Raw genomic sequence first — 18,458 nt, forward strand, 5'->3', positions numbered from 1 at the left:
TTGATCTGTATTTTCTGTTGTTCTGACACACACACACAAGTACTGTACAATAGTTAGATTTATTTTCTGAATTTCATTCATTCTTCTAGAATTATTTATCTTTCCTTTATTAGGAATGTGTTACCAACCAAAGTATTTTATATCAATCATTTTGTATTTTATTAACTCACAAAGGCATTTTTGAATCTCCACAACACAAAATGACCATAATCTAAACACTAAAAAACTTATCAACGTTCAGACAATGCTGGATACTTTGAGGTGTTGTGCTTTAGGGTGACATAACAGCCAACATGTACCCAGTTAACACAATAACATAGGCTGGAACCTATCCCAGCTTTGATGGAGTGAGAGGCAGGCTGCGAGTCCAGTGCAGAGCTAATACAAACAGACGATTATTCACACTCATGCATTTGACCAATTTAGAATCCACAATTAACGCCAGTAAAACCAAGGAGCTGGTGGTAGACTTCCGCAGGCACAAGCATTCTCCACTGCAACCACTGAACATCCAGGGTATGGACATTGAGGCTGTGGACAGCTACAGGTACCTTGGTGTTCATCTGAACAACAGACTGGACTGGACTCATAACTCAGACGCCCTCTACAGAAAAGGGCAGAGCAGGTTGTACCTGCTGCGGAGACTCAGGTCGTTTGGGGTGGAGGGCCCACTCCTGAAGACCTTCTATGACTCTGTGGTGGCTTCTGCTATCTTTTATGGTGTGGTCTGCTGGGGCGGCAGCATCTCTGCTGGGGACAGGAAGAGACTGAACAGGGTGATCCGAAGAGCCAGCTCTGTTCTAGGATGCCCTCTGGACCCAGTGGAGGTGGTGAGTGACAGGAGAATGGCGGCTAAGCTGTCATCCCTGTTGGACAACGTCTCCCACCCCATGCAGCAGACTGTGACAGCACTGAGCAGCTCCTTCAGTGGGAGACTGCGGCACCCACGGTGTGGGACGGAGAGATTTCGCAGGTCTTTCCTCCCCACTGCTGTCAGACTCCACAACAAAGACTTTAACTGAACAAACACACACATCCACACATGTGCAATAACACTAAGTGCAATAATCTTTTCTGGCATCGTTGTATTTTTACTCAGTTGTATATAGCATTCGTATTCTATTTTTATCTTATTGTATATTTTTATTCTATTTTATTCTACTGTATGTAGTATTTTATTTTATTCTATTCTGTACAGCTGTGTACTGTATTTATTCTTATTGTATTCTAATTTTTGCGTCATAACTTTTGCACTGTCCACTTCCTGCTGTGACAAAACAAATTTCCCACGTGTGGGACTAATAAAGGTTATCTTATCTTATCTTATCTTATCTTATCTTAACCCAACATCTATGTCTTTGGACTGTGCGATTAAAGCCAGAAAGACCCTACACAGGCACAGGGACAACATGCAAAACCCACAAAGGACTGACTGGCAGATAATTTCATTTTACGTGTAACTTAACCATTTCAGGGCCTGAAGTCTATCCCGGTTGTTAGTAGTACTTATCTTTCCGGTTGTCAGCAGTTTACAAAGGCTTCATTGAATTTTTTTTATTTAACAAATACACAAAAAACACTATTTCTGCCAACCATATCTTTGATGTGCATTTTTACACAGATGACACAACTTCATATACAGCTAGCTTGTTCTGTAAATGGCTTATATTTTCTTTTGGAAACTATATCCGTTTTCTACTAAACTACTATCTATTGAACTGAATGGAACTCTATTGAATTAAACAAACATAGAGGTCATGTGTGGCAATCCAGAATCTTTTTGGTGTGTGATTGAGCTGTGTTTTCACTCCACAATAATTCCTTTATAGCACAGGCATTTGTTATGCCCTGTCTAAGGGGGACAAAACAAAACACCAAAGCCATCCATCTTCCCCAAGTCACACAAAAACCTAAGAACAACTTGATGTAAGGCCACACCAACAAATAAACAAATCTATCTGCAAATCCAAGCCGAGCTAACGAAACCAAACCAACATACCCTGTTTGTTTTCTATGTGTGAGCACTTTTAACATAGCATTCACACTTAGGCGCAAACTCAGGAACCTTGTGGTTTAAGATGACCTGCTCTACCCCCTTAACCACAGCCACCTCTTTAAAAAAAAAACAACCCACCAGCAACGTTCTCACACTTTGACATTTGCAAAAAGATCTGAGCCTGAGATAAGTTATGGATAGACCTTTTAGGTCAAAGCTTGCCCAGTAAAGTGGCAAGCTTTGAATTCTATACACCTCAACTAAGTTACACTGATTCACACAATTTGTTAAAAAAAATAAAATAAAAATAAAATCACATTCATACTTTGTAACAGAGAAACACATTCAGATATATGCTTTGTAAGTAAGTAAACAATATTCTTGTTCTTGTGACTCGATTTGTCTACCTCAAAAAGAAATTTTACATTTACATACATAACTGTCAATTGTGTTTTAATTTGAAACCACTGAGGATTTTATGACTTCACTACTACCCCACATTTTGCAAAGCAACCCTGTGTGGGATGGGATCCTATGGTGGCCAGCTTGTGGCCCGAGGGCCCCATGTTGGACACTTTTGATTTCCAATACAAAGCTAGTATACTACTGTGGCTGTCTGCATGTTTACTTTGATCCATGCTATGTCTCCTATCCAAAAATGACGGTGACGCTGAAGTTAAGTAGTTGGAGCAGAGGAAGGGGGGAAAGCGATAACGAGAGGTAGCAATTTTTTTCCACATGTCTGTCCAAATGCACAGTGGCTGCTCGATCGGGCCGTAACTAGCTCCCCTCATTTTTATGTTTATTTTTGCTACTTTTCTTTCTCTGTCGTTGCATGCTGTCGACTAATTTCTTCATCATCATCATCATCTGAAGGGGCAGGAAGCTGAATCCCGTCTCCAGCAGTTAGCAGCAGCTTCCCTGGCTCCACGGCGACGGCACAACCGGCAGCAGATTTAAAAAATGTCCGAGGAAGGACCGAACATGTTGACAGGGAGGAAGACGGCGTTAAGGTAACAACCCGAAAGTATTTGTGTTAACATATGCGACGTACGGTGTAGCTAGCAGCTAGCTGTTAATCGATGCTAATGTCTCTGTTGCCGTGGTGAACTGAGAGCGGGAGGTGCACAGTGATGGCACTGGGGCGGCTTAACCTTTGAACGTTACATCAGCTGGATGTGTACGCTGTAGTTAGCGTTTATGCTCGGTTAAAACAGCACGGAGCACAGCTAACGGGAAAAGGCTGGGTTCGTCATCACATGACTGGAAAACAAGAATTTCCGCTACATTTACCCAGCTTGGAAGTGCCCCTTTAAAAAATAAAGCACACACATGCATAAAAAATGTCGTGTGTGGGCAATCTGCAGAGTATCGTGTTTTTAAATGAAAGGTACTGGGGACAAACTTTAACGTTAGCCAAGAAGTTGAGAGGACGCTATTTAATGCTGTATTTTCACACAAAAAAAATGGCAGGAGCTACAAATGCAAAAGCTTTTTAAATGCAACTTTCATTGAGTAATATGAAACATGTAAAGGGAACGGATACGTTTGTATGTTTTTTTTATCATTTTCTTGTTTATATTTTTTATATCAGTATAGGCTCAACATATTGCAGCGCACACAGCTGATCTGTTTTGTTGACATTAAAAGAACACGGTGTGAAGTGAAGCGTGCTACGTTCATGGAAACTTAGGAAAACTTAAATGTCAGCATAAATATCTGAGGCACGTGGGCCGAGCCAGTGCTTTTACACCCATTTAAACACACAGGCATGCAGAGGTTGTTACATGCCTTTAAATGGTCACACTGAAGGATGCATCATCTCTATGATTGGCCCAGGGGCAAATATCTTTTTCTCGGCCCATATTTTCTCACATATTATCTCTGTCATTCACGCACAGAGCAATAATCAATATTAACAATAACATCATTCTAGCGGTTGTGTCAGAGGTTGTGTTTGTGCTGTGAACTCACACCATCTTTTTTAAGCGGGACTACCGGATGTGGTAGACCCGAGGGCTCAAAAGCACTGCAAACAAAGAAAATACGAGCAAACAGAAGAATGCAGCAAAAACACAGCAAAAGTAGAATTAAAAAAACAATACAAGAGGAATAAAATACAAGGAAAGTAAGGTAAAACACAATGGAAGTAGATTGAAACACAACGGAAGTAGAATAAACCATCACGGACGTAAAATAAAACACCACAGAAATAGAATAAAATACAACCGAAGTAGAATAAAACAGAATAGGTGCAGAAAAAAACAAAACAAAGCACACAAAGCACAATAAATTGGGAAAAACAGCACAGAGGAAAAAGAATAATGTGTGTTCTAATCACACGATTCATAAAGTGCTGAAGATGCATGTTTCCTTCAAGTTATCGTCTCCCCTAAATTACATGCATTGTGTTTTGTGAGCCTTTTTTAATTTGCTGATGTTTTCTTAGTTTGCAGTGCATTTGACCTCTCAGTGCAACCATAACCACAAGCCCAAACATATTTAACTTTGATTAACTTGGAACAAGAAGAGAGAAGCCCATTAACCACAAGTCCTCACAGACTCACTGGATGGGTCATTTATAGAATTCCTCATTCAACAGTTATTTCACTGCTTCTACATACATCTCACACATGAGTCATATTTTTAACATAGAAATGGTAACAAGGATTCAGTTGTTTACAAAACCACAAACTACTCATCCATCAGAACTTCATCTTTCAGGCCGTGCGCTCAGCAAATCCATAGATAACACTGCTCAGACCCTGAATCTTAGCAGTTAACGCTGTCTGACTACTCTATAAGACACTCACCGAAAAAACAAACTGTTGCATAGTTGATGCCAAAAAGTTTGCAGGTATTTGGCAAATGACAGAAAAAAAAGTCATCATTCAGCTCTTTGGAAGGAAACTGGAATGTGAATGAAATGGTGCAACGGTTTAGGACCTAACCACAGTAATATTAATCGGGGACAACATCCTCATTTCGATTTTTTTTGTTTTTTCTTTAAATATTCAACACTGAAAAAATTAGAACAAATTAGAAAAAATTAGAACAAACAGCTTATAGTGCAGGAAGTACAGTCATACAACCAGAAGGGAAGTGTATGAGGTGTGTTCCTACACAAATTATCTTCAGTAAGGTGCCTATTTTCATCCTGTGCTTAAAAACAGGCAGTATGCAAGACATACACAGGCTATTTTATTATTTTAATTATTTTATTTTATTTATTTTTCTATACCTATTAATAGCTTATCTAACAGTTGTGGACACACTCACAGAGATATATCAGGAGCAACCCGGGGTCTTAATATATACATTTATGGTGTAGCTGTAGAATTGATCCACAAACCTTCTGATAGTTAGACAACCTACTCGACTTCCTGAGACAAAGGCTTAAGTAGAATTCTGCACAAAGATAGACTATTTGGAACTAAAATTATAAGCATTGTTGAATCTAAAGGATCAATATACCTGTGATATATGTGTGATGGAAAATAATTAATTTATTCTTATTTTATTCCATTTGTGGACAGGTTACAAGTGAAAAAGTAAAGAGTTTCCTTCGCTAACTATTCTTTAATATTTCAGATTTTTAGAAAAACGAGTGTTCATTTAAAAAAAAAATTATAATCATTAAAACATAACTGAAATTTATACATATTTATATACAATGCATGTGGCCGTGCTCTGTTTGTAATAGAGGTCCACCGTTTTTGCTGAGTTCCCATTGCCTGTGAATGCATCATCCAAGGCCTTTCAACATTGGAGAGTCAGCAGCCAATCATATGGCTAAAAGACGCTAAGGCCCGCCTATTTCTTTCACCAACAGTCAGGGTTGGCCAAAGTGCAGCTCCAGTTCCTGTAGTCAAAGAACACGCTGCTTTGAACCAAAGAAGGAAGCTGTTGACCTTTCAGTAATAATCAGTTTAGGCTGCAGGTGTTTCTGACATGCCAACTCCAAGGTGAGAGCCACATGATTATTATCCTCCTCTGTTTACACCGTAAGCATTTCTGCTCTTATGACTTTATTGTTTAAAGCATGAGCTAACATCACTGCCAGACTTTCAGTGGGTTGATTGAAAGCATTGAGCTCACCTATTGTTGAGATGGATAAAGGCATGTTGAGCTTGAAAGGCCAAGTATTTCTCCCTGTGCTCTGAGCTGTTACCTAACTTTCAGAAAGCATACTCTGTCCTCGGGAGTATACTTTGACCGCTATGATATCTTATTACCTCATACTTTTAGGTAAATGGGTAATCTGTAGCTGTAGTCTAAGAAAACCTTATTTTAAAGCGTTTGCATGACACATAGGTATCAAAGGCATAATAATCATCTGCAGGAGTCATAAACAGTTCATTCATTAATTACTCTGCTATAAGCTTAAAAGTTTTCAGTCGCTTATGTTTCTGTAGCTTGAATTTTCCCATAAAGAGATGCTCTTTATGGGTCCTTCCAGTGTAATTGACCAAATCACAAACAGATGATTTTCTGTATCACAACAGACTGTTTGTTCCCCCTGTTCATGCAGAGCATGTTAGTGGGAGTCTCCATAACACAATATGCTTTTGTCTCCCCCACAGTGAAAACATGCTCTTTGGGATGGGAAATCCCTTGCTCGACATTTCAGCTGTTGTGGACAAAGATTTCCTTGACAAGTAAGTCTAAATGCTTCATCTGTTTCCCCTTAAATCATCCTGCATGCTCAGAACACACTTAATGTTTGTTTGCTTGCCCTTTCCTGAAAGGTTTGGACTGAAGCCGAATGACCAGATCCTCGCAGAAGACAGACACAAAGCCTTGTGAGTTAAAACTTCGCTCGTAACCCACGCTACAGTCGCTTGTGTAATGCAAACAGTTAAAAACATGTGAAACCAAATAAGGGATACACTAGCCATTCATACACACTACTACCATCTTGACACTGTAAGCTGTGCTCAAAATAGCTAACTCATACATTGGCCCCGGGTAGCTGGCAGCCTCAGAACTTTACACGCCCACATTTTTCCAGCTCTGAACCCATGCCAGGCTATAAATAACCTCTAAATTTACAATTGCCTTGTGGCAAATGTAAGTTAGTAAGGGTTTTTCTGAGTTGTGAGTTTCTTGTAAACACGCCTCCGTCACATTGCAAGCAGTAACACTATATCCTTCCTCAAAGACACTGTGGCATGCCCCCGCTTGCAGCCCGTCACTCTGTAGAAACAAAGAACTAGGCTTTAATCACTGACTGACCTTACACCACCCTTTTCCTTCTGTTTGATAAGGTACAGATGGTTCCTTTGCAGGGAATTTGTTGTGTGAATTTTTTTTTGAAGATGTTAAATATGTGCACCATCTGTAAATAAGAACATGGTGTGAGAGAGGGAGGTGTTGGGGTTCCCTTTGAAGTTTGAAGGATTAAACAGTTTTCACACTGAGAGGTAAATCACATGTTCCACATTTAGCATATGTAAACATTTGTTATGGGTTTGCCTATTAGTGTGTGAGTGAACTGAGATGTTTAATAATTACCCAAGCAGCAATAGAAAAAAATCACAGGTTTTCTGAGTTTTTATGACTTTACTTTGCCTGCCAAGTCTGAAATGTAATCAAAAAAGCCATTCACTGGGACAGAATAACCTCTTCTGTGAATCCAGCTCTCTTTTATTTTTAAAGCATGATGGATATTTTCTGACGGCAACATTTCATTTTGTCCTAAATTGGCAATTTGTGTCTCTGCAACCAAATGTAACCCAATGCCCGCTGCCTTTTAGTTCGCTCTAGCAATAAAAGTGCAACAGATGACTTTTTAAGGCCTTTCGTTTAACCAGTAGCAGGTCACCTGAGCTGAAGTGCTCCTTTAGACAATTTTATTACATCACACTGGTCAACGTTCACACCTTAAACCTGCTCAGTCAACAGTTATCTGCTGGCCATTACTACTGGAGCACTTCAGTGTTTAAGGTGCCCTGTTGAGTTTTTAAAAAAAGTCTTTATGAAAACAGAATCGGCATTTTCATTGTGTAAAACGGTCTGTTTTAAGTACGATAAGCCAGATAGTGGCACTAACAAATGAGGAGAGGCCAGTGGGAATACTTGGACATGTACAGTTAATTGTTACTAGCATTACTTTAACAATTTGACAATAAAATGGCTTAAAGATGTCAAATTCTGAACAGTTGGCACTTTTGCAAAGACAAAGAAAAATGATTTTGTTGTCCATTAAGACGTTTTAATGTCTTGAGTAAACTTTGTATTGGATTCAGTGTGACGGAGCAGTGGAAAATTTGACTCATGTCAAAATAACCCCCATATTTATTTGTATTGGGAGCTCCAGTGGAGCAGTGGTCCTGGCTTTGGGGTTTCTGCACTGCAGATGTTACATCGGCTAACATACTGTGATGCTGTGATTGTGCTTCCCAAACCCTATCCATAGACATTTAGCCAGTTTAAAACCATAATGTTTAAATTTTCAAAAGACCAGCTTAAACCAAAAATTGGTGACTGCTACCGTTGACTGTGCAGAACTACTGAGCCACCCCTCATTTCTTTATATTTTGCTTCCAAGGAGCCAGACTTTCTTGTAATGTTTCTAGGATAAGTGACTATAAGCTGCTGTTTCCAATGAGTCCAATTCAGTTCAGTTTTTGTACCCTTTCTTGTTGTTTGTTCAGCCATTTAACACTGACATACAACTCAATCAAGTATATATATAAAAGGCATCTAACTCAAGGGCTGAACCACTGTAGAGTCTGCACATAACAGACAACTTGGCAACGAACCAATTTTAAATTTAGTATCTTTAGCCACTTTGTTACTGCAACCAGTCATAAAAAAAAACATAATTTGTTCCCATTTTTTTTAGTTGAATAACACACATTCACAGGCATAAAATTTTATTTTTGGAACAGCAAGTTGATTCCCAAAGAAAATTTGGCATATGGTGAGGAAACTGGACAAGTGGAGGACAAAAGAAGTTGCAGACCTACAAAACTTTCCACAACAGGTGATCAGTATCTGAAAGTCCTTAGAAAATAGGAAACATCCAGGAAAGAGCTGACACAGAACTTGAGAGTTGCATTTGGCTCTTCAGTTGATCCATCAACTGGTAGCTGAAGAACAGCGATGGTCTTGAAGGTTAAATGACTGATGAACTGGACTGAAAATCTTTCCAACCACACTGCAAGTGTAGTAAAAGCATATGTGGATAGAAAAACATAAAGTGGAACACTATCAGTCGTGGATTGGCCTCCCCAGACCTGGACCTCAACATTAATGAAGCAGCGTGGGATCAGAGACAAGTATCAGCAAGTATCCAACGAAATGTCTGGAGAAATATTCCTGAAGATTACTTAAAGAAATGACAGTAAAGCCTTAAATATCAAGTTTGAAGCACGTTTGAATTGTAGGGTGGCCCGAGACTTTTTGTACAGTACTGTAGAATAATAATGCAAATGGATACATAGCCTATCCGTACCAGGCTGCATTAGTCCATAAACTTTACTACACTACTGCAAACCACCTACTGTGTAGCTGTTACATGCTGTAGTAAATCTGTGAAGGCATTATAAAACTATGAAGCACCATAACGATGCAGTTAGAGTTTAAAGACAGATCAGTACATCTGATCATCTGTACTTTACAATGGGCTACCTTGTCGGGTCTTGTTACTTGACAAAAGGACACATGTGACCTTGGGCAGGAGCAGCGGCACAAAGCAGCATCATCAGCAGTGTTGTTCTCCTTCAGCACAAAGGCAGCGGTGTTATCTTTAGCCCCACAGACACTGTTCTCTACACATTCTGCACAAGGTCAGGGCAGGATTAACATGCAGCTTTGCTGGTTAATTCCCAGCACAATGCATTTCAATGCACGTCCCCTCAATGCTATAGACACCAGCGTGCCTGTCATCATGTCAGTCAATGCATATCTGAGTAAGCATGCAGTATTTTTATCATTCTGAACGTTAACTTTCGACGCTGCAGCATGTGCCACAGTGTACCTATTAATGCTGCTTTGCTTGAGGTTTGGTTTGGTTGCTAAGAAGTCACGTGCAAAGTCATTGGCTTACGGAAGAAGAAGAAGAAGTCCGCTGAAGTGTTGTGACAAATAACTTCATTACTAAAAAGGACTTACAAGTCCAGTCAACTAACACCATTGTTGCGCTACCGAATCTACAGAGTGTAACACGATTCATTTTTTCCTCCCATCACCCTGGTGGGAGCGAGATCATTGGATGCAGTGCGCTGTGGCCATGCCTGAATTCAATTATCTAGTCACAGCAGAGCCCATATAATCCTGTTGTTGCTGAGAAATTGCCTGCTGGACAGTAGAAACTATCTACATCCATGTTAGTACTGGCTGGGGACTTATTTTTGGTGTAACAAGATTCAGCCGCGTATTCTTAGTGATTCAGTAATGGATTAGGCACCAAAATTCACTGACTTTTGCTGTTTTCTTTTGTTTTCTGTCGCAGTAAATTAAACACGTTTTTGTTCTTAGACTGTTATTTTGAAAATTGCAAGACCTCAACTCCATCTAGCACTTAACCTTCTGACATTTTAAGATATTTAATGTTTTTTGCAACAAAATTTTGATCAACTTAACTGAAAAAATAATCGAGAGATGCAGGAATTTGAATGAAAACAATCATTATTTGCTGCTCTGATTTGGGTGGGGGGTGGCGGGGAAATCTGCCATACAGAAAAACAACCCAAACTTCCTGCTACATTCCATTTAACCACAAGCCCCGGTTCACTGCTGGGCGTGACCTTTCTGTTGTTTCATAATGCTTCTTTTCTTTTCACCTTTGCCAACTGCTGCATCCTTTCTTTCTCCTTTGTAATGCATCAAAGCCCTCAAACTATAATATACCTGTAGTTAATTTTTACATGATGCAATCTTAAGCAGTGCTATTATCTTGTATGAGTGACAGCATCAGTCTCTCCTCCTCAAAAAGCAGCTGCGAGTTCTGCCGGTACCTGTATATTATTCCTGGTTTCACAGTGTGGTGGTTAGTCTGTCAGGCTGGAGTAAATGCAAAATACTGTACTGTTTGTTCACATTATATTTTCTTATATATTATAAATATAAAATATATATTTTTATATTTTTTTGTGGTTAGTGAGCTGCAGTTGAGAGGGTCTGCTTTCAGCAGATGCTGGTTTTTCAGGCGAAGCCTCTGGTTGTTTTGAAATCGAGGTATGAGAGGAAACCAACTAACCAAAGAGCTGTGTGAGACTTCCTCTCTGCCTGCTTAGACATGTTAAATTCAGAGTTTCAGTGGGTAACTGTCGTAACTGTAGTTCCCTCTGACTTTTTGCAGCTGTTGCTGCCATCGTGTGGATTCAAATATGAGTTTGATTCCTGCAGGATTTTTAAAGGCTCTTTGTCATGTGCCAAGATTTGGGGTACGTTTGACTTTGTGTTGTGACCAGATGAACCCAAAGATTACTAAATTCAAAATAAAGTTGTGTTCTTTACTTAGGTCATGTCTAATTTTTCTTTGTAGTGTTTGCTTTTTTAAAATATTTGATTCTGATCATTTGCAGTATTCGTCTCATTAGCACGTGGCGAATATTTATATTTTAACCTTGTCACTTATTTCTTGGCAGCAAAATTCTTTTTAATATGTTATTACTTTGCAGAATATGGGGCATGCACCCTATATGACCAGCAGGGGGCAACAGTAACCTGCTGTTTCTACCCCCCTAAAAAAGAAGTCTCCATAGGAAACAACATGTCAACATAATGAAAACACGCCTCTTTCTGCAGGAGATTATAATGTGGGACATGCAGCATTTCATAATATAATATCTACCCAAACCCTCTTGGGAGTGTTAAGTGAATCATATTAGCGCTAATAATTATTAGTGTATCAAATGAGCGTGTCATTTTTTACTGTGAGAGTATTGTCACCTCAGAGGGGTGGTGGCGGCGGCGGTGGGGGGAATCAGCTGGCTCCTGAATATTAGTGCTGTTCAAACATTTGTTTTATGACTCCCTCTGTCCAATGATAATTAATTGTTTACTTTCTCATCTCTGGATGATGGCGTGACTCTTTTCAGTAGTTGTTTGCTCACAGCAATTAAGTTCATCAGTGCTCATCCTATCCTCTCCCCCAGCCCCCCCCCACCACCACCTACCCCGTCTCCCTCCTTTTCTCTGTTTCTCTGTGCTAAATGCAGATTAGCAGCATCACAATCGCATCCAGAATGAGAGTAAACTCCTCATTATGCCGTGTGACCCTCTGCTGCATGAATAATTCAGGGATGCAGTGTTAGTGGCTGGCTGTTATTAGCATTCCGGATGGCGAAGGATAGGGGAGGGTGGGGGGGAGGAGGAGGGTGGGAGGCTCATATCACTGACAGGGCTGACTCAGGGGGATCAGCGCTGGATTGAGACACACATCACACACACATCATCACACGACACAGGAGATCAGTGGAGGTGCCTCTCCACTAACACACCCTGCTGTCTGTGTACATCTTACACACCCCTGCTGCTGCCATGCAGCTCAATCTGCTTACTGGGGGAAAAAACAACAAAGGCCTCTCTCGCTGAGTACATGCTAAACACTTCGGCTCCCGGGTTCGTGTGTGTGATAGATTCTGCTCTGTAAACACACTTGACTCTTCTCCTCTCTTTCTATTTTTTATGTTTTTAATATATAATGAAGTGAATCGTGAGTGCTAGATAACCCCCCCTCCCTTCCCCTGTGGAGCTATCCTTGTGGTGTCATAAGGACAGACACTCCTGCTTGTTGTGTGTTTGTGTGTTTGTGTCTGCTCACATGCATGTGTGCAGGAGCTGCATGTGCTTGCCATGGTGCCACTTCACTGGATGTACTCATGCTTGACTGAGTGTGTAGACACATTACACACCCCCCACCCACCAATCCTTTTATTTCCCAGCTCCCTTGTCTGGTAACGCTGAGTGCTGTACTACAGTACTTAAACTCACCTCTGCTGGCAGCTACCGGGTCAGCATGTCCGGCTCCCCCCCGCTGCCGAGGACAAAGGTCACGGGCCTGCATCCATCAGCCGACCTCTGAGCCAAAGCAAGAGAGCAGAGATTAATGGCACTCAACCGGTAATTGAGACATCAGAAACACGTTCAGCGACCAGGCGCGCTGCTCTTGATGTTTTATTGATAACCGTGAATCTGGCAATTTGGGACGCTTGCGTGAATCTGACGTGCTTGCCAGAGCCGTACTCAGCTGTAAGAAATGCGAATGTAGACCTTGTGAATTATAAAAGAGGAAAACTTTTCAAATACTGGAAAGAAAGGGGGGAAAAAAACAGCGCAGGGTCTCCTTGTTCCCGTGTTGGTGCTTTCTGTGTGATGAAATTTGTCAGCGTGCTGTGCAGCCGCTTGATTTCTCTGCATTTAAAAGCATACATGCTGCATTATGAGAGATGGCTGATGCAATCACAATTAAGGCTTGTCCTCGTTGGAGCTTTGAATTCCTCTCTTCCACTCTCTCTCTCGCTTGTTGATGGCCACTGCCAGCAGGTGGTGCCAGAAGGAAACATCACAAGTCAAAGGGGGCGTAACAAACACAATCTACATCTCTGTGCATGTGGGCGCTGCTACCCCCTCCTCACCTCGTCTCCCTCCAACTCCCCGCTTTTAAAGAGCGTTTTATAATTAAAATGTGGGCGTCTCAGCCAGTACATACAGCATGTTCAGTTCAGAAAAGCATGCTCAGGGCTATTTTTAGTCATCTTTGATCCCCCAGCAGCCACACAGGAAAAAGCCACTGATGGCAGCAGCCCTTTTTTTTTTTTTTTTTTTTTTTTTTTTTTTTTAACATGAAGGCTAGTTAGTGCACTATCTGTGCCGATCATTTCTCTACACCTAGCCTGTGCGGGGGTAGAGATGGGAGGCCTGACTGGTGAGCAGCAGCAGCACTCCCCGTGTATTTAAAGTTCACACTGGGCCATATGGTCCCCGCAGTAGGGGGTGTTGGTGGAATTATTCACACGGAGCGCTCTGAATCACTGAGATCCTGGTATCAACCTCCAAGATAAGGGGAATGTCTCAAAGGCTTTGTGCTCCGGCTTCAAATCTCAATCCTCAAGAGAGCACCAGAAGCCCCATCCTTGCTTACACACTCCCTCTTCCCACTCCTCTCTCCCTCAGTGTGTCCCTCTCTCTCTCTCTCCCTTTCATTTCCTCACACACACTCTCACACTCCCTTTCCCACATCCACGCAGTACAGTGTGACAAACAACGCCACCCTCTGCAGCGCGAAGCCAAAAACCTGTGACATTTTAGAGGAAATAATATGAACTCATACTCCATGACCAGATTTTGCCCCCACCGCCTAATCCTTGAGTGCAGCCTAATTAAGTACAAACAGCAGTCCTCAGCTAATGCCAACAAATGGGCTGCTGCTGCTGCTGAAGCTGGATTGGCCCATTATTAAAGGGACGCACAGTTGTCGTTTCTGCATTCTAATGCAATTACTCACCCATTATGACCATGTAATTGTGCAGTCATTAATTGTGTATCCAGTCTGTGATGCAAAAAGTGTCACTGCAGAGAAGATGTGGCACTACTTTTTCTTTCTTTCTTTTGCACCGAGGTACTCGAGGAAGGTTTTCTTAGCTAAAAAGGGATTTGCCCCAGTGGATTGAGATACCCGAGCGATGCCGATACTTTAATGCTTTTGTACAAATCAACATTCATCCCTTACTGTAGTCTATTAGAAGATGTCAGAGGACGGGAACAAGGCCTCTGTGGCTGTTTGAATCATGACTCATTTGTGTTCAGTACTTTTATATGCCTCATTCTTCGCCATCTATTCCCTGCCCTAATGTTCCTCTGATAAGAATGTCCTATTCATTCTGCGTTCCTCACCGGTTGCTACACAGAGAGGGAGTGAGAGAGAGAGACTCTACAGGCATTGAATGAAAAGCACATCTATTTCTGAGAGGGAGCGCGAGCATGGTAGAAGATAATTATTGATTTGAAATAAGAAAAGATAAGGCTCAACCTTGAGCAGCCCAGCGATAGCACACAGAACAGAATAATTAATGGGCCTGTCTTGTGTCGGGACAAGCTTTCACACTGAGACGAGCGTATTGATTTTAAACAGATAAACTGCGTAACCCTTTGTGAAGGGTTTGACAAACAATTTAATTGGGGGGGAAAAACAACAATATTCCTCACCCTTTCCATCTCCCTTTCATCATGTCCCCGAGCTGTTTTTCCTCCGCCTGACCTATGGAAACAATTACTGTGCATCAGGCCTCGTACTGCCTCCAGACTACCAAGGAAGGCTGGTGTGGGATGCACACACACTGATTGGGGAATCTAATCAATGGTGGAACCTGTCTCCACTCCAGATGCCCATGTTGAAACTGGGATTACCAAAGCCTTTTAGCTGCATTGGCCCCTCTCTGTTTCTGTCAGATAGAGAGAAGATGGATCTGCCTGTTTAAATATACCTGCCTGCTATACTTGAAGCAGAGATAATTTACTGTTCCTGTACAACCCTCCTCCTGCCTAATCCCCAAGGAGAGCCAGCAAAGAAGCCCCAGTCTGCTCACTTCTTCCTTTGCCCTCCCCTGATTAGCGATAGAGGCCGTTTGATCATGTTTCCCTGCCTGTCCTTGTGATTTGTAAGCTGTTTAAACGTGAACGAGGCAATTAAACGAGGACGAACGGCGTGTAGGAGAGAAGGTGCCGCGGTGATCATTAGCGATGAATTACCCCGGTGTGCACTCAAACACTCGGGAGGACTTTCAGGCGGACCACTCCCGAGAATCCAGATCCAATCTAGCCATTGATTAACAGAGACTTGTTCTTCCTGTGAAATCACTCGACGGGGATTTTAGGGCACTCATCCGGTCTTATCGAGATAGGCTAACATCAAAGGCGAATGAAGAGGGATTGGGTAAATGGGCTCGCCTTGCCCTCTGTGTAAGAGACTTAGAGGAGCAAATCTTGAATTATTGCCTCATGTAAATAATCTACTTGGCTTGTTTTTTGGGGAGGTGAGAGAGGAGCTCATGAGTCACTCGGGTTAGAGAACTCTCAAAGTACTTTGGAAGCTCTCATATTTCCCTTGATGGGAAACAACAGTGGGGGCTCCATCCTCAGGAATGTAAACAACACAATGTTCCCGACTTGTGTGATCTGCCTCAACAGTTTGAACGCGTTAAGCCGGAGAGATCTGGAGGTATTAGTTGTCGAGGGGGGACTCTAGGACTCCGATACCCTCTGAATACAAATATTGTATTCAGCGGCTTAATTCTTCTAATTTGAATATGATTTCATTTAAGCTGAATAAATAAATGCTGCTATTAGTCTCAAATTGGAAGGTATGAAATTGAAAAACTGTGGCTTTTAGTTAAGAGTGGCGTTTAACCAAAGTGCCACCGGCAGCCTCTTGTAAAACATGTTATATAACACATGCTGACCATACATTAGTGGAATACATGGCATAGCTGGGATTGCTCTTACGCCGAGCGACACCAGTAGGTTTTAAAAGCTGAGGTTACTGGCTGAGGACATTTTGTTCAAAACAATTTCTTTTTTCTTTTTTTTCTCCCTCTGCTCCCTCCCATCACTGAGTGAGCTTAGACTGCAGTAGATGGAAAGGGATTTTCTCTCTCTAAATGGCCAAGGGGGCCGTTTACGGTGTCACTACTATGGGATCACATGATGTTTGAGGGTGTAAAGGTCTCGAGGCAGCTGCTCCTTTTCGGATGGGATTTTCGAGGCGTCCAAGAGCAGGGCCCCATGCTGTCTGCACTGAAAGGTGGAGCAAATACTTCTAGCAAGGGGGGGGGGGGAAGCACTGAAATCCTCAGAAGCTGTGTGTCTATTTGAAATGGGTTCTGGAGTCCCTCGGCTGCCTTCATGTTATAAACACCCACAGTGCTCAAATTCTTCTTTTGTCAAGGAGTCATAACAGGTGTCTCAGGAAGGATTTTTTTTCCACCCGGTTAGCATATTTTCCACTTGCATGGAAAGTTTTTTTTTTTCTTTATTAGGAACATTCTGCCCTGGGTGGACCTCTCGCCTTGAGACATGATATGTAGACTTTCTTTGAAGCAGTTAAGGTTACTTTCACACCCGCTCAAAATTCGGCCATGCCTAGTTAAACCAGGTTGTGCTGAAGTATTGAACACCTCTGGCTGGCACATGTTGGTAAGCCATGACGCACTTTGCATACAGATCAGTGCTGTCTGTGGCAAGTATACACAGTAGACATGACATATTTTTATGATCAGGGCTACAATTTAAAACGTACAACTGTTGACCAACCCCATAAAATGCACTGGATCTCTGTAGCGCAGAGTACCAGTGCCCCCTTGGGATTATAACTAAGCATTTTATTATGAATTTAAAGCAGTAACGCACATATAATTCAATGTGACTGATTTAGAAAAAGGCCAAGGTGCATCTTCACCTTAGTTAGGCCAGTTGCCATAGCATGGCGGATATGTTTGTATATCCAGCCCCCCCCCCCCCAATCTCTAGGAGGCTAATGGCGCAAACAATGTGCAGAACGCAACATTATTCATGTTCTCAGCTTCCAAGATAAAGGGCTCTATCTCGCAGCGTAGCCTGGCTTTGCATCATGTTACGCCTGAGCATCGCAGCTATTGATGTTTGAAATGGCAGTATGATGGGGAAAATACAAAAATGATAGAACTGCCTTCAGTATTACCCTGGGGTGTTCCTTTGGTTTATGTTTGAAAACACAGCAATTGTTTACTCCGTATTCCCCGATGTAATGTCTGCTTTCTCGACTCATTTCTGTTTAGTCTGTTACAGTCATTTCTAAACTTTGCTGTGCGGTTCAAAAACATCAAACCTTTAATCAGATGCGGTCTCTCGCTAAACGACTTATCTGGGTATCGGGTTTTTATACATGGGAAAATAATAAAACGTAATTTTCTAATTGCTCTGAAAGCATCACCTATGAAATATGTGCAGTCGCCTATTTTTGCCAAGTTGAAGATGAATATCTGCTTTTATTTTGTGCATCTCTTTGAGGAAGCAGTTCAAGTTCCTTAGAAATAACTTTTGCTCACTGCTCATCTTGTTATAATACTGTAAGGCTAAATACAACCATGTGTGAACAATGTTTCTCTCTTTTGCTTTTATCAAGCTGACGTTTTAGACTCCCAACTGCAGCAACATTTGTGGTAAAGTATCCCATTTAACAAAATCCAGCTTTGATTTTTTTCTTCCCCCCTCTTTTCCCTGTAAGCAGTTTATATAAACAACTTGCACCTGGAATGTCACGGTTAAAGAATGGCGTAAATGTATCCCACTTTTAGTCTGTTGTGTTTCTGGGTTTACGTGCTCCAAAACACAACTTCTTTACTGCTCGAAAAGGGAAGAAAAATGTTGCGACTTAACTAGGGGATTGGAAAATATATCCTTACAGGATAAGCTGAGTAAGTTAACAAAAAGTCTAGCACAAATATTTGGAATACTGAGTCAAAAGTAACAAATG

General features: G+C 41.5%; 1 protein-coding gene across 3 annotated transcripts in view; it reads left to right on the forward strand.

The window, feature by feature from the left end:
• Positions 1–2,503: 2,503 nt before the first annotated feature.
• Positions 2,504–18,458, forward strand: part of adkb (adenosine kinase b) — a 131,769-nt gene continuing 115,814 nt past the window's right edge. The window contains exons 1-4 of one of the 3 annotated variants that reach the window (XM_080873506.1): positions 2,504–2,716; positions 2,873–3,009; positions 6,580–6,654; positions 6,745–6,798. In XM_080873506.1, the coding sequence (XP_080729632.1) occupies positions 2,960–3,009; positions 6,580–6,654; positions 6,745–6,798 (179 nt within the window). In that variant the 5' untranslated portion in view covers positions 2,504–2,716; positions 2,873–2,959. Of the gene's footprint in view, positions 2,717–2,872; positions 3,010–5,837; positions 5,962–6,579; positions 6,655–6,744; positions 6,799–18,458 lie in introns of those variants that run through there. The other 2 variants (XM_080873504.1, XM_080873505.1) reach the window with 2 other exon arrangements.

This window comes from Rhamphochromis sp. 'chilingali' (genome assembly GCF_963969265.1).
Source record: "Rhamphochromis sp. 'chilingali' genome assembly, chromosome: 22".
In the NCBI taxonomy this organism is placed as follows: Eukaryota; Metazoa; Chordata; class Actinopteri; order Cichliformes; family Cichlidae; genus Rhamphochromis; species Rhamphochromis sp. 'chilingali'.